At 43.9% G+C, this 25,476-nt stretch overlaps 1 protein-coding gene across 1 annotated transcript in view; it reads right to left on the reverse strand.

Moving 5' to 3' along the window:
- PANX1 (pannexin 1) overlaps positions 1-25,476 on the reverse strand; it is a 55,842-nt gene that overhangs the window by 19,322 nt on the left and 11,044 nt on the right. The window contains exon 2 of the mRNA XM_063093436.1: positions 2,530-2,669. Within this exon, the coding sequence (XP_062949506.1) occupies positions 2,530-2,669 (140 nt within the window). The remainder of the gene's footprint in view (positions 1-2,529; positions 2,670-25,476) is intronic.

A 25,476-nucleotide genomic window follows, 5' to 3' on the forward strand; every position in this document is an offset into this window, starting at 1 on the left:
ACTTCTTTAAATCTAATAACTTCTGTTTCACCCTGATGGCTTCTATGCTTCAGCATTTAAGTGAGTTCTCTGTGGTCTGAAAACACCCTTCCCCTGTTTCTATGATAGCCACACTCTTTTTCCATCCAGCTTTCTGATTACTCCTTCTCAGTGTCCTCTTTCACGTTTGTTTTCCCACTGAACAGTGAGCTCCTTCAGGGAGGGACCACGTCATCTGTGGCTCTCTGATGCCGAGAATACATGCTAGCACATGGTAGGCCCTCAGTCAACACCAGCTAAAATCCACTCTCTGTCACTTATATTGTTTTCAGCTCAGGAATCTCCATTTGATTCTTTTATAGTTTCCAGTTCTCTGTACAATTCTCCATATTATCCTGATTCTTTGAACATATTATTAATATCACTTAACATGCACATCTGATTGATCTACTATCTGGATCTCCTATGGGGCTGTTTCTATTTCTGATTTTTCTCTTAGTTTTCTTGTACCCCTGGTTATTTCTGAGTGAGTCCTGAATATCATACGTGAAAAACTAAAGAAAGAATTTGAGGCTCTGGATAATGTTACCTTCCTCCAGAGAGGATTTATTTTTGCTTCTAGCAGGCAGGTAGACTAGAGACATTGCCAATCCCAAATCTCCTTCATTCAATCAGTATTGAAATGATTCAGACCAGGACTCTATGAGAGCTGGTTTAATTCTGGATCATTCCTTACTCCCAAGGAACAGCCTTTCAGGGTCTCTACCACAAGGCTGGGAGTATTGACCAGGGTCCTTCCAAGTTGGCAGGTCCTGACTTCAATTTCTGTCCACAGCCTTGTGAATCTGGCAAGAGCTCTACTAAGACACTCAGTCACACTTCTGTCCAAACAAGCTAGTCTTCCACTGCCAGAAAAAGAGCTTCTTAATCTATTATTAATACAGGTACTCTAAGGCTGGGCTACCCACACTGCTGCCAGATTTACTGTTCCTTGACTAGAGGGACAATGAGCTAGTTTAGCATGTGTATGTGACTCTTGGGCTGGATCTCTCAAGATTCCTTTATCCGTACACGTACAATACATCTGGATAAAAATCTTTTGAGTTTCTTCTTGCTCTAAAAATTTCACAATTGCTAACATCCCTGCCAACTCTTATATTAGACAATCTCAGACTATATGTTCTTCTGTGGATGCATCAATGCCCAGCCCAGTGACTCATTACTAATTCCCATCTTCACAAAAGCATTAGAACAAATGGACTTAAACTACAACAGTGTGGATTTACACTGACATGAAAAGGTGTTCAACTTCTGGAACTGTGTCCATTCACACAGCAGATCTTTATCATTTCTTGCCCTGGCTACTAAACCATACAAAGCTGACGAGGACCCACCTACCACCAAGACTGAAAATCAAAGTGAAAAGCCCAACCCAAAGGAAGAAAGGAATCACTGCTGGGCATCACTATGCCAAATGGCAGGCTGAAAACAAACATGAAGGAAAACAGGCCTGAGTCATGGCAAACTTAGATTGCTCTTTTTAAAAAGGATGCTGACCGTGTTTCCAACAGTAGCTCAAAACAGGAGAGAGTCCATCAGACTTCAGCTTTTGGCTTTTCAGAAGCTAAAATTCCATGCTTTCCTCAGCAGATGAGAATACCAAAAGATACACAAACGTGCTGTTTGCTTTCATGATGGACAAAAGAACCAGTGGTTGAAATAAATGACACGCCAAAACAAAGTTCTCCTTTCCTAAGCACAGAGAAAACCTAATGCAGTCACTTCATTACACAGAGAATGTTCTTCTACAAACTTGCCAACTCCAGCCCAAGTTCCTCACTGCCCAGGATGTCTGTCTCCCAATGCCCACCCCCACCCCCCACCAGCACTCTCCTGACCACGGAGCTCCTGACCTCTATCTCTTCTCGGTAGGATATGGAATCTGGATATTGCTGTCTTTTGTGTAGTATCTCCCCTTCCTTGCAGTATCTGGATCCATCAGAAGGCAAAGGAATCTACTCCAAAAGCTGTACTGTAGCCAGCATCCCAGAAAGAGTCACCACTAGGCTTCTCAATGCTCCAGTAACACATCAGTTAGAAGCAACTGAACTCTACACTGGTCCTTACATTTCCCAAGACACCCTGTGTAGGGTGGGGAAAGGCACCAGCCAAGGAGCTATGCTTGAGTCCTAGCTCTGCCACTCTCTGACTATGCTCACTCAGACATCAAAATGTACTGAGAACCCAGCATGGACAGGACATTCTGCTGGGCGTTAACGATGCAAAGGCAACTAAGACACAGGAGGTGCCTACCATTAAAGAGCTAAAATCCAAGCAGGGCCTCCACTTTCCCATCCGCTAAATGAAGGGGTCAAACTAAGTAATCTCCGAGGTTCCTCTTGCCTTTAAAGTGCTACAGTTTTATCATCTGAGATACAGCCCTGGTCAGGCATACATAACTGTGTGGCTGTGGACTGGCCCGGCCTCTCTGGGCCTTAGTTTCTACATCTATAAAGCAAACAGGTTAGATGTGAACACGTCTCCCGTTACCTTATGCAGCCACAATGGCAGGTTTCCAGAATCACTTTGCAGGGAGTCCTTCTGCTGAACGGCAGCCCAGCAGTAAGAATCCACGAAGGCAGCCTGACGCCAGGAGAAAGAACTTGGGGAGAAACAGCTTATTTGTGTACCTGAGAAGCAAAACAGATTGTTCCAAATGAATAAAAACAAAGTTGACTGGACCCTTCCCATCCCACCCCTCTCTCCCCCAGCTGCCTCGTGTTTGTGTTATCTAAGTCAGGGAGCACCAAGATGGAGGGGGGACATTAGTGATGACAGAACTAAAAACAAACACCCAAGTTCATATTAAAACTGAGCATTGGAGAGTTTTCTGGGCCAATACTGGTCATGATAGCAGCTTGGGCTCAGTTGGGGGAAAAAAGCTCTTGAAAGAAGTGAAAACACAATAAAAAGGAAAAAAAAGCTGGAAAAGAACAAGAGCCTGAAATGTCACAGATAAACAGAGCTAGTTTAGTTTGGGGTAAGGATGCAAGTGGGGGAGGGAAGAGAGGAGACTCGATGCAGAAAATTGGAGTCAAAAAGAATCTTTTTAGAACAAAGAAATGAAGAACTTCTAGCCTGAGGAAGAGAAGGCTGAAGAAATATTTGGTAACAGATAACTGGGTGGGAAATCAGCAGTTTTCCATCGCCTCTAAGAAAAAAAAAAAAAGAAGAAACGGCAAAACAACAGCCCAAGCCAAAGATCAAGACTGCAAACCTCCCAAAAGAAGGTGGGCGCTGGAAGGGGAAAGCAGATGCTGGGTCCCACTCAGGACCCTGCCATTAACTAGGGACTCGGGGGCTTGGTTTTGTCTGCAGCAAACTGAAGACTGCAACACCCTGCAAATGCCACCGTTATGTCGTCAAAATTACACCTGGAGACTCTTCATGCTCTTCACTCACTGGCCAACGTGGGACCAGGGCAGCGGCCGCCTCCTCCGTCCTCACCAGCAGGCAGAGGGGCTTGCCCAGACCCCTCCCCTGTCCCATCAAGCACGTATGGGGGGGGTGTCCAAGGCACAGGGACCAGCTTCTGAGGCCCCATTGTGCACTGAATGTCCCCCAAACTCACTGAAGCTTGAATGTCCATTGTAACAGTGCTAAGAGGGTGGGAAATCTGATTATGGTATTAGAAAGGTGGGGCATTTAAGAAGTGATTAGATCATAAGGACTGTGCATGTGTGCACATGTGAGTGGACTGATCCATTCGTGGAGTAATGGGCATGGTTCTGGTGGCTTTATAAGGATGGCAAATGAGAAGGTTAACTCTCTCTTGCTCAGCCCATTCTCACCATATGATACCCTGCGTTGCTGTAGAGAGTCACCCACCGGGAAGAAGGCCCTCACCAGATGTATTCCCTAGACTTTGGACTTCCCAGCCTCCAAAAGTGTAAGAAATAAATTTCATATTTGTAAATTACCCAGTTTCTGGCATTCAGTTATAAGCAACAAAAATGGACAATACGGGCCCACAGCAGACACACTATCTGCCTCATCCTGCACAGCACGGGAGACTGCTAAGTGCCTGGGCTCTGACACAAGTCCGATTTAAACCCATCTCTGCCACTCGTGGCTGGATGACTCATAGCTGGTTAGTCACTTAACCTTGTGGTGACTAAAAAAAAAGTTGCTGCTGCAGCACTTACTAAAGTGCCTGGCTCCCAGTAGTTGCTCATAAGTGTCACATTTCTCTAGATGAAGGAATGAGCAGATTCTGGTCTCTCTTGAAAGACTGGAGCATACTCTCCATACTCTCTCCCCTCCCTATGGAGAGAGGACAGGGACAGTGGAAGGACACCAAGCTGCACTTCCCTAATCCCTGGCACATAAAAGGTCTCAAAGGGTCACCTTTCCCTGGGGAGGGGGTGGGCTTCATGCTTGTAGCAGGAGAGGGAAGTGATGGGGATAAGATTCTTGTGGCAGGAGGGGTACATGGGCCAGGCCCTGGGCATCCCTTCTTCCTCCTCAGGTGCCTTTATGTCTGCAGACATCAAAAAAGGACTTCTTGACATCTCAGGACATCCAGAGGGAGCCCATGGAGGAAATCATCATGAAAAGTCACAAAGCATCAGAAAGTGTCCTTTAACAGGGGTAGTTCTTGCCAGCTAGGAATGGCTTAAATATGAGTTGGGGACAGGTCAGAGTCCCTTCCCACTCTCATCCCATTAAATTTGAGTTCTTACATTTATGAAAAATAGAGTAGTCAGGATGGCACAGGATCTTGGGGCTAACCCCACGATGCTCCTGTCAAATCCTTTCTCTGCCACTCACCTACAGAGGCGTATGATTGCAACAGCAACACACAGGCGACAGGCAGTCTCGGGTTATAAATGTTTGATTTCTGGTAAGTTTACTGGTAAGTTGCGTGGTTGAGAACATCTGTTCAAATACTCACTTATGAAAATGAACAATACTGTTAGGATTTCACAAAAGCCTGCCTGGCCCAGAATGTTCCTTAGGTACAGTCCTCACAGTGTATGTATACAACATTTACTAACATTCTTTCCATAGGAAAAAGTGCTTCAGAATTCTCTCTTGGGATCTCAGGGACATCCCTCAAGGCAATAGTGGAAACTCCTGGAGCACATATAACTAAACTTTTTATACCAAAGCTTTGGCAAAAAGGAAAATATGAGTCTAGAGAAAAAGAGATTGAGGACATGTTGTGCTCATAAGGAAACGTTCTTCATCTGGAATGGAAAGTCAGAAGAAAAGACAGTAGACAACCAATGTCCACTGCACACCTACCAGCCCTTTAATCATTATCTCCTTTATGCCTCACAGCCAGGTGGAGAAACAGCTTATCTTCCTCTCACCCTGGAGGAAACTGAAGCTCAAAGTAGTTCAGGGATCCCCTACCCAGGAAGTCAACTGTAGCACCATAATTTGAATCTGTATCCAACTCCTAGTCTTTTTCATCAGTCCTCTCTGGGCTGGTCACTCTAGCAGGGCCACACAGGGGAGGTCCTAGGGACTAGGGCTTTGTCAGAATGGGGATGCTCCGAGCAGGTGGTTCCTCCAAGTGGCTGGGAAGGAGAGAGCCTCCTGGGACAGGTCAAGGATAAATCTGGGAAAAGAAATAGATCAAGTCCCAGGTATTGGGTATCCTCAAGCCAGAAATGATAAACAAAGTTAAGGAAGTCAAGAGCCAGGCAAGGGCAGGAGAGGGCAGGGGCCCGGCACATGCTGGCCTGTGCAGCCACACACCTTCATCCAAGGTGTGACAGCTCAGCCTGACTTAAGGCACCGTGTTGGGGTGGTCAGCTGCTGCTGGAGCGTCTAGGAAGCTTGAGACCTGGACGATCCTGACTCATTTCTACAAATGTATTTCCACATCCTCTATCTCATTTACTCTTCAAAATATTGGGAAGTAAACACATTTGGGGTTTATGTATTTTCCTAGTAGACTTCCAGAAAGGAGAGCTTCCAGTTTCTCTCTATTCCACCTGTTTTAAACGACTGCCAGATTATTCATCCTGAAGCTCAGTTCTAATCTTGACACTTTCTTGACTCAACATTTTTTCACTGGTTCCCCACTGAACCCCCACTGCCCAGGACACAAATTCAAACTGATGCTCCCATCCAACACAACGATTGCTGTGGCTTGTACAGGCCTGATATGTTTCCAAATTTGTGCCTTTCCTCACACTATGCCCTGTGCCCTCAGGGCCCTCTCTCCAATACCTGTTTAAGTCAATACCCCATCCACACATATCATATACCTCAATGGTCGATCTCTCAAAGCCCTGCTCAGACATCACCCTCTCCACGAAGTTTCCTCCCTACTAACCCCACAGCACTTTAAAGCCATCACAGACATGCAGATAATCACCTTAGCCATGTCCTATAAACACCTACGTCTGTCTCATCTCCTCTAATAATATCTCAAGTCTTTGTAGACAGGACACTCTGTCTCTCTCAACTTCATAGACCATAGTGTATCAAATAAATAACATCTGTTTGGAGTTTTAAAAGTTTCAAGGTACTATCATAAATACAGTCTTAATTAATGGTCAAGCATCCCTGTAAGGTATCACCATCCAATCTAGTAGCTGAATAAACAGAGCCCCATGAGAACCTCCGGCCAGAGTCCCATGCTCCACTCTGCTGTGTGTCAGCTTAATGAGGGCACTGTCATTTCAAGGGAATGGCTTTAGTGAGAAATGCACTATGTTTTACAACTGTGCAGAAAGCAAGATATGAGTTTCAGGTTTACATGAAGAACAGCAATGAACACTACTTCTAGTTAGCTGAAGTACAGAGGAAGCTGTGGGTTTCACATTTATGTGTCTGGCCAAATATAACAAAAGATCATGAGGAGGATACGTGAGCTCACTGGGCCCACAGAATTAACCACAACATCAAGTAAATAAGTGATCAACACCAAAGACATCTCCTGTCCACCTTCCTGGTGTGTCAGCCACGAGCCCAGGGTGCCATCACACCTTCTTCCTGAGGGGAAGCCCAGGAGGCCCTTGGTGCAGACCTGTATCTGTAGCTGAACCAGAGAGCAACATGGCCTAACAGGAAACAGGTCCTGTGCCAGGGAGAGCCAGAGAACCAGCCAGAGGTTTCCCAATGGCACCAATGCCAGCATGGGGACAGCTCTCCATGCCTGTCCAAGTGCAGCAGGAGGGGCTTTGGTTTGCTGTCGCTACTCTCTCTCTCTCTCTCTCTCCTTTGTTCCTTTCTCTTGTAATAAGCATTCTTTTTGTTCTTATGCATTACTAACACTGGGTTGTCAGGAGGGCCTACACCTAAAAAGCTGCGAGGTCTGAGCAAGCCCCAGCCACCTTCCGACAAACACGTCCCCTCTCCTTCCCAGGGCGCTGTGTGGGACTAAGTTTTCTGTGTGGTTTCCATATTTAAGTGCTGTGGGATAGCACAGGAATCAAGCCTCCTGAGGAGTTAATGAAACTCATCAAAACCACAAGTTTAACAAAAATAAAAACACGAATAGAAAGATCTAGTTAACTAGCTGGGAGGGTTTGGGAGGAATGTTCAAATGGAAGAGGTTCTAAGCTCAAGTAACTAACAAGATAGAGAGTCTGAGGTGGGTGGGAAAGCAGAAGAAGCAAAGTAACTTGCTGTGTGTTTTCACCCCATTTTAAAGATGAGGAAAGTGAGGTATCGAGATCTCATGGTTAGTGGGTTGTGAGCTGGGATAGCAATTCAGGCCTCGATGTTTACCTTACAAACACAAGAAAGAAGAGGCAAAAACACAGGTTGTGAAGAAAATTGCGTCAGAGATGGTGGAATAAGAAGGAAGGAGCCAGGAGAGTTTCTTTGAGGAGAACGATAAATCCTGGGGTTGCTGTTCTAGGAGGCACAAAGGGAAAACAGAGTATAATAATGATTATATTGATTATAAGCAGTAGTACCTACACAGCATTTTAAAAGCTTGCAAAATATTTTCATCACAAAACATAAAATTGGTTCTGATCCACTTTATTACGAATTTGCTCTTCAAAGTAATATTGTGGGGTAAACACAAATTAAACACACACACACACACACACATACTTCTTACACATATGGGATCCAGATTGATCATAATACAACCTATTAAGCACAAAACTTAAAAGTTCTGCCTATTCTTTAAGGTTGCCAAAAAATTACAAGAGTATTCTACTATAAACTCTCAAGTTCAATAAGAATAATCATATAAAGAGGTCTCTGAATGTGTGGTATAAGGAGTAAGAAATGGGTAGTGGTCAGCTCTTAAAAATAAGCACAGAACAACAACAAGCACTCTCAGGAATGAAACAGGTCTGCGTCTGTTTAAGGTACCTTTGATCCCAACAAAGTAAGACAAAATGACGTTTATTGCAAGAATCTCAGAATGATTTCTCTTTCTAAGAAAAGAGCCAAATTACTCTCCTTTTACCTTTTCAGCAGACTACAACCCTAACCCATCTCTAGTTTCAAACACAAGCAAATAAATATATTCTGAAAGTCACAAATTGTCTATTACCGCCCTCACTTTTCCTTTACAGAAACTGACTCCAAGGCACACACATGTTTTAAACCAACGAGAAAATGTAATTACTCTCTGCATCCCAAACAAAAAAATGGAATTAAAATAACAATTTTCTTTCCCTTTAAACCAAATTGGATCACCAGGTCTTTTTTTTCCATAGCTAAGCCTGGCTTTTGAAGAGAACACCTCAGAGCTAACACCTGCTCCTTTGTTAAGATGGGCATAATCAAATGTTACCTTCTAAATGAGTCCCAAGAAGTCCCAGATACTACATTACCCATCCTCTGTGGTACAGAGCAATAAACAACCACTCAGCATCTTAGAAGGAATGAGTATTGCCCTTGTGAGTCTAATGGATTACATGGGGCCCCATCAGTACAGCAATTCTCTCACTAGATCGAGGGAATCACAGCCTGTGCCTACTGACCTCATGGCCCCACAGCCAAAAAGACCAACCAACCAAGCTGGTGGCCCTCAGAAGGAACCTACAAGGCTCATTTAATTCAATCAAGAATGAAAGTGTAAACAATACGAGTATAGCCTGCTAAGTGCAAGAGGAGAAGTAAAAAGGAAGCTGAACTGAGGTCACGGCCACAAGGAACCACAAAGCCAGGATTACGCCCAGAAGAACAGACTAGAGAACTAAGTAGCAGTTTGAGGGATTTCTTTACTGTGGTGGGAAGTCCAGTTCCTTAGCATATCCGGAAGGTCTAAAACACACAGAAGAAGAATTCATATAAATCCAATGTAAAACCCGATGACAACAATCCAATGAGTAAAATTTCTATGACCTGGATACCAGGGAAAAAAGGCATAGGAAGAATCCGATGGTATACTAAAGATGGAAAGAAGTATTAGATGTATTTAAATTTTTAAAAATTTTTTGTCATCAGAGATTAAGCAATTCAAACATACGAAAAATAATATAATAGACACTTTGAAGTTTAAAGTGATACTGATGCTTTGCTGTTTTAACCTTTTTTTATTAGTTTTATTTTGAAATTTTTTCAGACCTACAAAAAAGTGACAAGAATATTACCATGATACCCCCACATACCCAGCTCTTAGATTCAACCATTGTCAACATTCTGCCATATACCTTCTATATATGCATATATATAATATAGATTTTTTCTGAACTTGAGAGTTGCAGAGATCATGACCCTTTACTCTCAGAAGTACGTATCTTCTTTTTTTGTTTTGTTTTGTTTTTTTTGTGACCGGTACTTAGCCAGTGAGTGCACTGGCCATTCCTATATAGGATCCGACCCCGCGGCGGGACCATCGCCGCGCTCCCAGCGCCGCACTCTCCCAAGTGCGCCACGGGCTCGGCCCAGAAGTATGTATCTTCTAAAAACAAGGTCATTCTCTTAACCCAGTGCAACTGCCAAATTAAAAAAACAAAACAAAAAAAACCCCCTGAAACCTGATACAATCTGTTATCTATATTCAGATTTCCCAAACTATCCTCTTTTTCTCCAATCAGGATCCAATCCCGCACCACACACTGCATTTAGTTGTCATGTCTCTTTAGTCACCTTATCCTGGAATGGTACCACAGTCTTTTGTCATTTGCAACCTTAACACAAGTGGTGAGCACAGGCCCTTTTTGGTGCAATGCCCCTAGATTCGTGTTTGTCTGGTTGTTTCTCCATGTTCTGTTCCAGATTCTGCATTGCTGGCAACAATCTCAGGGAAGTGTTGTGGGTTCTCCTCAGGACACCACCCAGGAGGCACTGGGTAACAGTTTTGCCCATGACTGGTTGTGTGGAAAACAGAATAATTTAATCAGGCCCTCTTGCCTTAGGTTGGGGGTGGTGAGGGGCATTCTTTGTAAATAAGTTGTGTGGGTGGAGTTGGTGTACACAGGCACCACGATTTGGCTGGCGTTGACTGCCTCAGGCATCTGCCCTGTGCAGCCATGCTCTCAAGGTTCCAAGGACCTTTGTGCCAGTTACCTAGCTCACAGACCTGCATATGAGGGGTCTGGTGACCCAGCCTGGCATGTGAAGGGTTTGTGACCCAGTCTGGACAATGGGCTTGGGGGGGTCTGTGAGCTCCAGACCCAGCTCTAACTCAACAGTTGGCCCAGTCGGCAGGATTACAGGCAGGTAAAAGAGCTCTACGCTGGTGATGCCACCTATGGCAGTCATGTGGTTCAAGTGCTATCTGCCAGCTCTCTCTGCTGTAAAAGTGCCTCTTTCCCTGTGAAATGATAAGACGTCCTGTTACTTTTGGACACTGTGTAAATATTGGGTTCCCCAAAAAACTTCCACCCAGTGGTGAATCAAATACTTCAACTGCGGCTGCTAAATAAATATTTCCCAACTCTATCCTTCCCTCTACATGGACTAGTTGGTTTCTTACTATTAAGAGGAACTTACCCTTTGTTTTTTAATATCAACATGGACTCATGTAATCCTTTGTTACTCAGTATTTTATAATCCATGACCGTTATTCATTTTGATGCTCAAACAGCCCCTGTCAAACTAGCTCCTGTGGCCTTCTGGCATTTTCTCCTTGGTTTCTAAGCACTTCCATACATCCTGGTACATGATGTTCTGGGCTTATCTTGTACTTTCTCTGCCCTAACCCTACAATTGGCCATTTCCATGAGGAGCCTTGGGTTCCTTTCAGTGGGTAACAGAATTTTAAAAACCAAGATTTAGATGCTAGATATGCTCATTATGACTGAGATGTCATTGCTCCTAGGCCCTTCCAGCAGATGAAGCTAGGAAATAGTTTTTCAAAGTGTGAATTTATAACGAAACTTGTAATTCCAACCCAGTACCACTGGCTGCTTCTTCACCGTCCTCATCCCTTTGTCCCTCCTTCTTTTACAATGAGAACCCTGGTACCCAACATCTATGTAGTTACTCATTTGCTCAATCCTAAACTTCATACAAAATAATTTTAGAATTTTTGTGGGAAGTTTAGGATTGAACAAATGAGTAACTACATAGGTTGAGCACACGGCTATCTGAAGTCTCCTCTATCACCTCCAGGACCTAGTCTGGTCCAGGCCAAAGGTTCTGGGTCGAGAAAATAAAGATTAATGCAAAGCACAGATGCAGGGTAGAAAAATAAAACCAAATATCTCTGCTGTACTACTATCTATGTATTCAAAAAAAGTGTTCTGCCAAATCACTAAGATCACAGGGCTTATAAAGCATATAGGATTGGAGCAAATCACTCAAAATCTATGCAGTTGTTTTGTTTTGTTTTGTTGCCAAGAACACTAACAAAAACAGCCACAATCCTAAAAAAAAATTAAAAAACACTCTTTCGTAATAAAGGGGTGCATAAGGTTAGGTTGAGGCTGCTGTGTTACAAACATAAAGGCAAAATGCACCAAGACAAGAAAGAACTGCGTAACAGCACTTCTGAGATGGGCACATGACCAAGCAGGGCATCATGTACATGCCACATTCCTCTTCAGCTTGCTGCATCCGGATGGTCTTACATGGTGACACAAACCATTCACATGCTGGAAAAAAATCACATATGAACCTTTGTGACTCCCACATTATGCTGCTGTCATTCCCCAAAGTACTGATCCTTCCCAATGCAGAATCCACTACTGAAGAAGAAGAGACAGTATTTACTAAACACTACTGTGAGACAGGAATTAGATACTCTCACTCAATCCAGTAAAAGAAACCTGTGAACTAGCTGTTATTATTCCCGTTTTACAGATGAGGAAACAGAAGCTCAGAGAGGTTAAGTAGAGTGAGCTAATACTCGGTCAAGTTGAGATTCAACCCCGAGTGTGTGGCCATACCCTTTCTCCAACACCATGACACCTGGGGATGACCATGACACCCTGGGGGAGGCAGTCCACGGGGGCTGGGTCGAGTGGAGAAGGGCAGTCACTGCGGAACACAAGGCCAGCCAATGACACAAGCAGTAGCAGGAAAGGGCCAATCTCACCAGCCGCCTGGTCCTGAGCTCTAGGCACAAGTTTATAAAAAATAATCAACAAAAATTATAGGGCCAGGAGCAGCCACCGGTGGTCAATGGCTCGTGTGTGAGGACCTTACCCAGGGCACTTAATGCCACTTTGCATGGACTCAGAAAGACTTCTGGCAGGGTGGAGGGGATATTCAGCATGGAGTTCACCCAGTGGGGATAGTGGCAGAACTTATGGAAGAGCCAGATCGAATAAATGACATCATCAAAAGTGTCACAAGAGGAATGTTACATGTGAGAGCCAGGAGACATATCCTTGCAGCAAGCCCAGACTGGTCACACTTCCACTAGAGAAAACATGTTTGGTCTTTGTTTTTGAGCCATAAGAGGGTTGCAAGGAAACTGAGCACAATCCCAAGGTGAATGGGAGAAATGGATGCTGCAAAAAAATTGTGTGTGGCGGGGGGGGGGGGGGGTCAGCTTAAGAAAAATGTTAAAGAAACAGGCCATTTAAGGCCAAAGGGCAACTTTAATAGACACTTTTAGGTAGATGAAGGGTTAGAATGAGATTACTGTTGAGCTGGTCTTTACTGACACAGAGGCCTAATTTGCCTGAAACAGTGTGGAAGTCCAGTTACATATGGGCGAGCAACTTCAGCCTAAACGGGAAAAATTAGGTAAGTCTTCTACAAATAGAGGTTCTGGAACCTTTATTCCTGAATGCTGCTTAAAGAGCTTATTATATTCAATAGGCTTTGGGTTTTCTCTTTAACTTTCCAGCAAGTTACTTAACCTCTCTGAACCTGATTTCTCTCATTGGTAAAACCTCGCAGCATTCCTATAAGGATTAAATGAAATGTCTGTCACGGTGCCAGCACACAGCAAGAACTCAGCAAGTGGTAGCTAGTACTTTTATTTCTGTATGTCAGGCACCATGGTAAGCAAAGATGTAGGTTCCTTTGTTACATCTGTATTGTCTTATTCAGTGACTTGTAATTATTTTAATTTCACATTTACTTACTGGTTTACTTGTTTGTCTCATCTTCTAAAACTGTAGAACAAACGCACCAGGAAAGCAGGCACAGATAACTCGGATCTTAGATTTAAAGGGGCTACAGCTGAAACTAGATCCAACTTTGCTAAGTCCTTTTGCATCATCTCTCCCTCAAAGATGCCTTTTAAAAGTCAGCTTTTGTAGTTCCTGCAACAAAGAAACCTTTTTCTGTGTGAAAAGGCCTTGAACATCTGAATTCGGGACTGAATCATGAATCAAAGAGTAGTGACTGACAAAATGAAAAGAACTTACAAGAACTGTTACTATGATTTAGATAACTGGTCATAGACTTCTTTGCAAATACAAGGACATTCTAAATAGACCACACTGGTTTCACGTGACACATGCAGATGCTAAAGTAGCAAATGCTCCAAAAAAGAGAAAAGGGACAGCCAAGGTTTTCATCAGAGTTGGGTACTTGATGCCTCTGTGCCAGCAGCACACCAGAGAGAGCCAAGAGCTCCCTTCTTCCCATTTCTACGTGGAGCAATGGAGCACAGATGTTCAGCCAAAGGCACTCGGGGCTCAGCAGTGCCAGGTTTAACCCAAGAAGCATTCACTGGGCACCTACTATGTCCTTGGTACTATGTGCAATGCAGGAGATTCAAAGACAAAGAAGGCATGGTCCCTGCCCTCCAAGGGCTTATAGTCCAGTGGAGAAGGCCAAGAATATAAACCCCTAATGATAATAGATTAAAAAAAAATTGCGTAAGGGTAATAGCTAAACCATGGCAGATGTTTAACAAAGGCAGGGAAACAGCACAAGCAGACACTTATGAGTCTTTAAAGTTGACAGATTATTAGGATGGTGTAAGGAAAATACAGGAAAATGGTCAGGGCTCCCTTGGATGTTCGGAATCTTGCCAAGCATTTGATGTAAATATATAACTGTGCACATGCACCCAGGTGTTCCTTGGGTATTGCCTGTGGATGTGTGTGGGCACCCAGGTGTCCTGGGTTAACGGACTTGAGTATAAAGGATGAGTGGCTCTGATCCACAGTGCCCCCTGCCCCTGGGATGCCCTTGGGGGGCCACAGGGAGGCCACTACTGCTGCTGGAGGCTGTTGCTGCAAGCTGTTGCTCCCAGGGTCCCCGGGTCCTTCTGGGAGGCCACCACCACTGCTGTTGGAGGCTGCTGTAAGCTGCTGCTGCTGAGGAAGCTGAGGACTGAGCTCGTGTCATCTGCCAATGGCTCCCAGGATCTTTCCCAATTACCTAGTGTGGACTTGACTGTAAGGGGTCTGGTGACCCAGTCAGGCATGTGAGGGGTCTGGTGACCCAGACTGGCATGTGAGGCGTGACCCAGTCTGTACAACGGGTTTGAAGGGTGTGAGCCCTAACCCAACCATACAATTTGCTACGTCTGCAGGATTCTGACAATTGCCCTAGCAAGACAGATGGAGAACAGACCATTGTGCCTGGGGTACAGGGCGGTCAGATAAAGGACACCTTGGGACAACATGCTATGAAGTCTAGACTTGATTCTGGGGTAGGGGTGTGTGTTTGGGGTTTTAATGTCTTTGGCACCGTAATCCATACACCCATGTTTCTGATGACTGGCTGAGGCAGCAGTGCTGAGCTGAGTGAAGTGAAGTTGGCCATGACTCTAACAGAGTAGACCCCTTCCCCAGCAGGAATCCAAGTGGTGGGATGATGATCCCACAGTAGCAAAGCTGGAGCCCAGCACAAACTAGCTGGGCTGCAAGCTCACTCCACTCAGTCCACTGTCCCTCAAACACATGGCAGGAAAGGGCAGAGCAGTGCCCGAGAACCCAGGCTCTGGAACAAGAGCTGCACTCCAGCTCTGTTCTGTGTGCCCACAGTACCCGACCCCTATCAGCCCCAGCTCCTCACCTGTCAAAGGGTCATAACCAGATCAGGGGTGTGTTTAGCAGCTAACCTGCACTGAGTGCTTCCTGTGTTCCAAACATTGTTCCAGTGCTTCATGTATGTGTAAATTCATTTAATTCTCACAGGGGCTGGATGGTTGCTCACTTAGGAAAGCATGGTGCTGATAACACCAACATCAAGAGTTCAGATTCTCTTACCAGCCAGCCACTAAAAAAAAGATAATTCTCAGCACCCTGTGTGATATTATTTCCTTGTTCAATGAGGAAACTGGGCAGAGAAATTATGTACTTATTCAAGGTCTCACAGTGAATGTGTGACATGCCAGGATAGGAACCCAGGCAGTCTGGCTCCAAAACTCACATCTTAACCACTATTCCACACAGTCTCTCAATACTGAAAAACTATTTTGAATGACTCCTGCTGGGAAAAATATCATTCTTAAAGGACCTAGCACACAGGTGGTGTCAACATATGGTGGCTGTTAATATTGGTCCTAAGGACAGCCGCAAAAGGCATTAGGAGTGACTGCCTACATGAACAGGCACCCTGGCCATATTACCTCTTGGGACACCCACCCTTCTGGCTGTGCAGTCTGTTGACCTAAAAGAGAAACTGATACCAAACACATACAGCAAGGATTTATTGAGCCAATATGATGATTGCAACTAGGGAGACACATAGATCAGGTAGCCCTGAAAATGTGTTCTGAAGAGGGCCAGCAGAGCTTAACACTTTATAATCACAAGAAGGGGGAAGGGTCAAAGGAGAGAGGAAAGCACAGCCCTGCCTAATTGCCTCACCGTTCTTCTATTGGTTGTACACGACAAACAGATTTGGGATTATTACTAGGTTACATCCTATGTGCAGGGATCTACGGTAAGGGTAATAAGAAGTATTCCAGATTATTCTATGGTTTTCTGGCACCATTATGGCTGCTTCTAAGTAAAATGGTCTTATGAAAATGTTTTCCAGGACAGGTGGAGAGGTGACTTACCCCAGGTCTCCCAAGGCACTCTAATTTAGTTGACCTGGTCAGAGCAGAATCTTTTGGTTATCAATCTTTAGGGCCTGGTCAGGCTCTCCAGAGCTGCCAGCTCCTCACAGGCCCTCAGCAGGTGTCCTTCCCGACCCTGGCCCATTACTGCCAAGCACAGCCTTACTCCTGACCATCCCTGTGCCGGTTGGGCTTCAAATGTGATGAGGAAGCCCCATAGCAGACTCGCTAAATGCGACCAGCTCAGGTCCTTCCCAAATCAGCTCCAGCATCCCCAGATTAGGGAGGCACTGGGCATATGCCTGCAGAGCTCCCAGCAACAGCTCCTGGTGAAATTTTAACTGCCAGTTCCCAGATATATACTTGTATGACAGTGCCTGTCTTCAAAGCACACACAAGTTAGTAAGCCTGAACTTACTGCAATAGCGCCTAACCAGTCTCTCCACACCTGTGTCTGGCCCCATCCAACCGATCCTGCACAAAGTGTCTGGGGTGAGATTTTTAAAAGCATATCTGATTCTGTCACCCATGGCTAGAAGCCCTCCAGCTACTCACTGGATAAACTCTAAAATCCAAATCCCCACCCTCTGTCTCTCCAATCTCTTTACAACGCTCTCCCCCTCTGCTCAACAGGTACTAGTAACACTGACTCTTTTTCAGTTTCCCCAAGAGAGAACGTTCATTCTCCCCCCAAGAGGTTCCCACACGCTGATGGATAATTTAGCTGGAGTGTCACTTCCTCAGCAAGCCATCCTCAATGTCCCCCCACCCCGCCCACCATAGCACTTGTTCCAAAGCACTTATCACAGCCAGAATCCTGAAATGACTGGGGAAGCCGCCTCCCCTACTAGGGTGCACACTCCCGGGACCACGTCTGCCTCCTTCACTGATGGATCCCTAGCACACAGCGCAGTGATTAATGAAAAAAAACATGAATGAATGGAGATAAAAGATGAAAAAGAATAATTACCCTAAGGCAGGTATGAACAGTACTGCCAGAATCAGAAGGGCACTGGAGTGCATCTGATACCTAGTTTTAGTCCAATGCCCTCACATTACAGGGGTGAAACTGACCACAGGAAGAGATGCTTTCTGGTCACATGTGCAGCTATTCCTTGCTGTTAAGCAGTAAGTTTCATAAGAGTGCTCCTTCAGTTCTTTTTTTTTTTTTTAATTTTATTATGTCGATATACCTTGTGGCTGATTATTGTTGCCCATCACCAAAACCTCCCTCCCTCCTCCCTCACCCCTCCCCCCCAACAATGTCCTTTCTGTTTGCTTGTCGTATCAACTTCAAGGAATTGTGGTTGTTATACCTTCTTCCCCCCACCCCGGTTTTTTTTTTTATTTTGTGTGTGTGTGTGTGTGTGTGTGTGTGTGTGTGTGAATTTATATATTAATTTTTAGCTCCCACCAATAAGTGAGAACATGTGGTATTTCTCTTTCTGTGCCTGACTTGTTTCACTTAATATAATTCTCTCAAGGTCCATCCATGTTGTTGCAAATGGCAGTATTTCATTTGTTTTTATAGCTGAGTAGTATTCCATTGTGTAGATGTACCACATTTTCCGTATCCACTCATCTGATGATGGACATTTGGGCTGGTTCCAACTCTTGGCTATCGTAAAGAGTGCTGCGATGAACAATGGGGAACAGGTATACCTTCGACTTGATGATTTCCATTCCTCTGGGTATATTCCCAGCAGTGGGATAGCGGGGTCATATGGTAGATCTATCTGCAATTGTTTGAGGAACCTCCATACCATTTTCCATAGAGGCTGCACCATTTTGTAGTCCCAACAACCATGTATGAGAGTTCCTTTTTCTCCGCAACCTCGCCAGCATTTATCGTTCAGAGTCTTTTGGATTTTAGCCATCCTAACTGGGGTGAGATGGTATCTCAGTGTGGTTTTGATTTGCATTTCCCAGATGCTGAGTGATGTTGAGCATTTTTTCATATGTCTGTTGGCCATTTGTATATCTTCCTTAGAGAAATGCCTACTTAGCTCTTTTGCCCATTTTTAAATTGGGTTGCTTGTTTTTTTCTTGTAAAGTTGTTTGAGTTCCTTACATATTCTGGATATTAATCCTTTGTCAGATGTATATTTTGCAAACATTTTCTCCCACTCTGTTGGTTGTCTTTGAACTCTGTTCATTGTTTCTTTTGCTGTGCAGAAGCTTTTTAGTTTTATATAATCCCATTTGTTTATTTTTCCTTTGGTTGCCCGTGCTTTTGGGGTCGTATTCATGAAGTCTGTGTCCAGTCCTATTTCCTGAAGTGTTTCTCCTATGTTTTCTTTAAGAAGTTTTATTGTTTCAGGGCGTATATTTAAATCCTTAATCCATTTTGAGTTGATTTTAGTATATGGTGAGAGGTATGGATCTAGTTTCATTCTCCTGCATATGGATATACAGTTATCCCAGCACCATTTGCTGAAGAGGCAGTCCCTTCCCCAGTGAATAGGCTTGGTATCTTTGTCAAAGATCAGATGGAAGTAAGTGTGTGGGTTGATTTCTGGATTCTCTATTCTATTCCATTGGTCAGTGTGTCTGTTTTTATGCCAGTACCATACTCTTTTGGTTATTATAGCATTGTAGTATAGCTTAAAGTCAGGTATTGTTATGCCTCCAGCTTTATTTTTTTTGCTCAGCATTGCTTTGGCTATGCGTGGTCTTTTATTATTCCATATAAATGTCTGGATACTTTTTACCATTTCTGAGAAAAATGTCTTTGGAATTTTGATGGGGATTGCACTGAATTTGTATATCACTTTGGGTAGTATGGACATTTTCACTATGTTGATTCTTCCAATCCAAGAGCATGGGATATCTTTCCATCTTCTTGTATCCTCTCTAATTTCTCTCAGCAGTGGTTTGTAGTTCTCATTATAGAGATTTTTCACCTCCTTGGTTAACTCAATTCCTAAGTATTTTATTTTTTTGGTGGCTATTGTAAAGGGGCAGGCTTTCTTGATTTCTCGTTCTGCATGTTCACTACTGGAGAAAAGAAATGCTACTGATTTTTGTGTGTTGATTTTGTATCCTGCTACTGTGCTGAAATCATTTATCAATTCCAACAGTTTTTTTGTAGAGGTTTTAGGCTGTTCGATATATAGGATCATGTCATCTGCAAACAGGGACAGTTTGACTTCATGTTTTCCAATCTGGATGCCCTTTATTTCCTTCTCTTCTCTGATTGCTCTGGCTAATACTTCCAACACTATGTTGAATAGGAGTGGTGAAAGAGGGCATCCTTGTCTAGTTCCTGTTCTTAAAGAAAAGCTTTCAGCTTTTCCCCATTCAGGATGATAGTGGCAGTGGGTTTGTCATATATGGCTTTAATTATGTTGAGATACTTTCCCTCCATACCTAACTTATAGAGGGTCTTTGTCATGAATGAGTGCTGAACTTTATCAAATGCTTTTTCAGCATCTATAGAGATGATCATATGGTCCTTGTGTTTGAGTTTATTAATATGGTGTATCACATTTATTGATTTGCGTATGTTGAACCAACCTTGCATCCCTGGGATGAATCCCACTTGATCGTGGTGAATAATTTTACGTATGTGTTTCTGTATTCTGTTTGCTAGTATTTTAGTGAGGATTTTTGCATCTATATTCATCAAGGATATCAGCCAGTAGTTTTCTTTTTGGGTTATATCTTTACCTGGTTTTGGTATCAGGATGATGTTTGCTTCATAGAATGAGGTTGGGAGATTTGCGTCCATTTCAATCTTTTGGAATAGTTTGTAAAGAATCGGTGTCAATTCCTCTTTGAATGTTTGGTAAAATTCTGCTGTGAATCCATCTGGTCCTGGGCTTTTCTTTGTTGGGAGCCTTCTGATAACAGCTTCAATCTCCTTTATTGTTATTGGTCTATTCAGATTTTCTATGTCTTCATGGTTCAGTTTTGGGAGCTTGTGTGTGTCCAGAAATTTATCCATTTCCTCCAGATTTTCAAATTTGTTGGCGTATAGTTGTTTATACTAGTCTCGAATGATTCCTTGTATTTCAGATGAATCAGTTGTAATATCACCTTTTTCATTTCTAATTTTTGTTATTTGAGTCTTCTCTCTTCTTTTTTTTTGTTAGCCATGCTAATGGTTTGTCAATTTTATTTATCTTTTCAAAAAACCAACTTTTTGATTCATTGATCTTTTGTATTGTTTTTTGGGTTTCAATTTCATTCAGTTCTGCTCTGATCTTAATGATTTCTTTCCATCTGCTAACTTTAGGTTTGGATTGTTCTTGTTTTTCTAGTTCTTTAAGGTGAAGTGTTAGGTTGTTCACTTGCCATCTTTCCATTCTTCTGAAGTGAGCGTTTAATGCAATAAAATTTCCCCTCAATACTGCTTTTGCAGTATCCCACAGGTTTTGGTATGATGTATCATTGTTTTCATTAGTTTCAATAAATTTTTTTGGTTTCCTGCTTGATTTCTTCTTGGACCCATATGTCATTAAGTAGAATGCTGTTTAATTTCCATGTGATTGTATAGTTTCTAGAGTTTCGTTTGTTATTAATTTCTAGTTTTAATTCATTGTGGTCTGAGAAGATACATGGGATAATTCCAATTTTTTTGAATTTATTGAGACTTGATTTGTTACCTAATATGCGATCTATCCTGGAGAATGATCCATGTGTTGATGAGAAGAATGAATATTCTGAGGTTGTTGGATGGAATGTTCTGTAGATATCTGCCAATTCCAATTGGTCTAGAGTCTTGTTTAGATCTTGTGTTTCTCTACTGATTCTTTGCCTAGATGATCTGTCTAATATTGACAGTGGGGTGTTCAGGTCCCCTGCTATTATGGTATTAGTGTCTATTTCCTTCTTTAGGTCTAATAGACATTGTTTTATAAATCTGGCTGCTCCACCATTGGGTGTGTACATATTTATGATTGTTATGTCTTCTTGATGGATCAGTCCTTTTATCATTACGTAGTATCCCTCGTTGTCTCTTTATATCGTTTTTAGTTTAAAGTCTATTTTGTCAGATATAAGAATAGCTACTCCAGCTCGTTTTTCTTTTCTGTTTGCATGGTAAATCTTTTTCCATCCTTTCACTCTTAGTCTGTGTGAATCTTTATGGGTGAGGTGGGTCTCTAGTAGGCAGCATATAGTTGGGTCTTCCTTTTTGATCCAGTCAGCCAGTCTGTGTCTTTTGATTGGGGAATTTAAGCCTTTTAAATTAAGAGTTGTTATTGAAAGGTGTTGATTTATTCCTAGCATTTTATTGGTTGTTTGGTTGTCTTAGGTGTCTTTTGTTCCTTGCTTTCTGATTTACTGTTTGGTTTCTGTGTTTGTTGGTTCCTTAGGTTGTAGATAGCGTTTTTGTTTGCATGTTTTCTCTTCATGAATGCCATTTTTATTATACTAGTGGGTTTTGATTTTTCTTGGGTTTTTATGGCAGTGGTAGTTATTTTTCAGGAACCAAACCCAGTACTCCCTTGAGGATTTCTTGTAAGGGTGGTCGTGTGGTCATGAACTCCCGCAGTTTTTGTTTGTCTGAGAAATATACTATTTGCCCTTCATTTCGGAAGGATAGCCTTGTAGGGTAGAGTATTCTTGACTGGCAATCTTTGTCTTTTAGTATTTTGAATATATTATCCCATTCCTTTCTAGCTTTTAGGGTTTGTGATGAAAAGTCTGATGTTAGCCTGATTGGGGCTCCCTTATAGGTGATTTGACGCTTCTCTCTTGCAGCTTTTAAGATTCTCTCTTTGTCTCTGAGTTTTGCCAATTTGACCATAATATGTCTTGGAGAAGGCGTTTTTGGGTTGAATACGCTTGGAGATCGTTGAGCTTCCTGGATCTGAAGATTTGTGATTTTTCCTATACCTGGAAAGTTTTCTGCCACTATTTTGTTTAATATGTTTTCAATGCAATCTCCATTTTCCTCCCCTTCTGGAATCCCATGACTCGGATATTTGAGTGCTTAAGGTTGTCTGATATCTCTCTCAGATTTTCTTCAATGTCCTTGATTCTTTTTTCTTTCTTTTTGTCTGCTTGTGTTATTTCAAACAGCCCATCTTCAAGTTCAGAGGTTCTCTCTTCAACTTCGACAAGCCTGCTGGTTAAACTCTCCATTGTGTTTTTTATTTCACTGAATAACTTCTTCAGTTCAGCAAGTTCTGCTACATTTTTTTTCAGGACATTGATTTCCTTGTACATTTCCTCTTTCAGGTCCTGTATACTTTTCCTCATTTCATCATGATGTCTATCTAGCTGAGTTTTCTTGTATCTCATTCAGTTTCCTTAGAATTATCACTAGAAATTCCTTGTCAGTCATTTCAAGGGCTTCTTGTTCTATAGGATCTAGAGTTTGAGATTTATTAACTTTTGGTGGTGTACTTTCTTGATTTTTTGTATTTCTGGTATCTTTTTTTTAATGTTTATTCATTGTGGCAGGGGGTTTCACCGTCCACCGGTTTGAGACTATTGACTAACTAAGATGTTGCTGTGGTTGCCAATTTGGTATGGCTACCTCCATGACTGCTCAGTTGGCCTTTAGTGCCTTGTGTGTATGGTTGCCTCGGGTCTTGGGCCTCTCCGGGGAGCCACCTTTCTGGTCAGCTTGGACTCTGCTGGGCTGCTGGATCACGTACCACGGGGTGTGTGGTCTCTGTTGAGCTTTCACTTCCCCTGCAGGATTTCTCCCTGTTCCATGTGCTCTGGCCCGGGCTGTTGGATCGTGCAGTGGCGACCCCACAGGGTATGTGGTTTCTGTCGAGTCTCCGCCTCCCTGGCCGCACATCTCCCCACTCTGTGCACACTGGGCTGGGCTGGGACGTGTCTTCTGCAACCCTCGTCTATTAGCTGGGCCTTCAAGACCCTGCTCGGTACCGCCTTGCCCAGGAAGTCTACCAGGTTTCTGCTAGGCACAGATGACCGGTCGCTCTGGGTGCCTTTGTAGCACTGTGTAGATCTTTCTCCGAACTTATCACCTTCCTCTTGGTATCACGGTTATTTGTGTACTTGGTCTTATCTCCCACACCAGAGAGTGAGCTCCTCGGGGGAGGAGCCCGCAGCACACGGTTCACCTTTGTATCCCCCCGGCCCGGACGAGTCCAGTGCCCGCCTGCAGACAGCTCTCCGGCAGGTTTAAGCAGACTTGGGAACTCTCCTACCACACTATTCCCAATCAGAAACTGGTTAGGCGTTTTTCCAAACTGGTGGCCGCAGAGATGGTATCTGCCTCCCAGTAACAGGAAGTTTACCGGGGGCTGGAGTCCAGGGTGTGGTGGAGTGACAGTCAGCCCCACCCATACTTCCTTGCCCTCCCGACACTGGCTGGGGATGCCCCATGCCACCAGCCCTGCCAGGGAACCGTGGAGGGAGTGGGAGGGGAGGCCAGCCCACAGGCCTCGGGAAGCCCCGCGCCAGGGCAAGCAAGTGGGAAGGCTCAGTGAGGAGCCGAGCTGGGCTGGAGCTGCCACCACCTGAGAAAATGGAGGCAGCCCCGGGGAGGTGAGTGGCCCGGTGATGCAGGCGGAAGCCGGGTGGACGTCAGCCCCCCCAAGCAGGGCCAGGCCAGGGGTCACTCACAGGGCTGTGCCAGGTCGGGCGCTCCCTCTCTGCCTCTGGCTTGTCGCCTTCCCCGTTCTCGGTTCCCGCCGCCTCGGGCTGCTTGCTCGGTCCCACGGCACGGCTCGGGCGCTCCCGGGAATCTTCTTTTATGCTGGCCTGAAACCTCGAATCATGAATAGGGCAGCTTGCTGCCTTCAGCGCAGCCCTGGCCTCTGGGATCCTGTCTGCATCCACAGTAGCCCTGGCGCTGTGTTCCCTGTTCAGAGACTCGCTTTTGCAGCTAAGAAACAGTTCTTTTCCTGTTCCATACTTCAAAGCTGTTGCCTGTAAATGAGGCAGCCTCTCCTGCCGAGGGCAAAGTGGCGGTCAGCCCCCACGAACGGCCACCAGCAGCGGTCCTCCCTTAAGAGATGGCGAGAGGAATGTTCACAAGTTTCCCGGCTGCCTGAGCCCCAGTGGCCGCCTTTTCCACCTCAGCTACTCCGCACCAACTGCCGCAGCCACCACCATCTTGAAACCGCCGCTCCTTCACTTTTCTGTTCCATAATTCACTTCAGTGTGTACAACAAAGAAAACAAACTGAGAACGTAAAGGCTTAGAGTGTTTATAGCAAAGGATCGAAGCCTTATTAAGAAGAACGTTGAGACCATCACCCCCTGGACTCTCCCTCGAAGAACACAAGGGAAAGGAAGGGAGACAAGTCACAGTTCCCAGCTGAGCCCCAGTTGAATGGTGCCTGAATCTGCGGGAGAGCTGCAGAGAAGCATGAGGTCCATCACAGCTTTGTTAGAGGTTCACAACTTTGCACAGTACCTTCAGGTTGCAGAAACTTAACTTAAAGGAGTTCAGAGTCAACCAACATTTACTGAATACAATTGTGTGTCAGGCCCCTTTCCATGTATTACTTCATTTAATGGGTATCATTCTCTGTTTTACAAATGAACAACCTGGTGCTGTCAGGGAGAGATAAACCTCACCAATCAAGTGTACAACTGAATGAGAACTTCTGCTCTCTCTGAGAAGTAACTTTTCCACAGGGAAGACACTGTGCTTTTCGAAAATTTTAAGAACACTTACACTAGATCAAAGGTGAAGCACATATCAACATATAAAAGAAAAAATTTTTAGCAGACATTTTCACATTTCCTAATAAATAATATTTGCTAGTTTTACTTGTTGACTAAATTTAAACAGGGAACAAAAGGCTCAGAAGTGAACCAACTGGTTTTTTTTTGTTTGTTTGTTTGTTTAATCTTTTAGCTTAAAAAAAATAGATAAAAAGACAGTTAAGATGGATTTCAGAGGGAAGGGAAAGAAGGATTTCATAGGCCAAGGATAACAAGCTGGGACCTGTCAGTCTCTCGAGGTAAGCAGCCAGGAGAGATGGCGCTGTGTCCAGAACAATGCCAAGTGAGGCAGCAAGATCCCCAAAGGATACACCTTGTGAAATTCTAGTGTAAATAGGGAACTACATACTAAAACAGGAAGATGCCACTCAGCCATAAGAATGGCAAATTCAAAACTCTGAAAATATTAAGCATCAATAAAGAAGTGGGGAAAGGAGTGTTCCCCTACATTTTTTCATGGGAGCATAAACTGGTATTCTGGAAGGCAATTGG

The sequence above is a fragment of the Cynocephalus volans genome, chromosome 4, assembly GCF_027409185.1.
Source record: "Cynocephalus volans isolate mCynVol1 chromosome 4, mCynVol1.pri, whole genome shotgun sequence".
Taxonomy (NCBI): domain Eukaryota; kingdom Metazoa; phylum Chordata; class Mammalia; order Dermoptera; family Cynocephalidae; genus Cynocephalus; species Cynocephalus volans.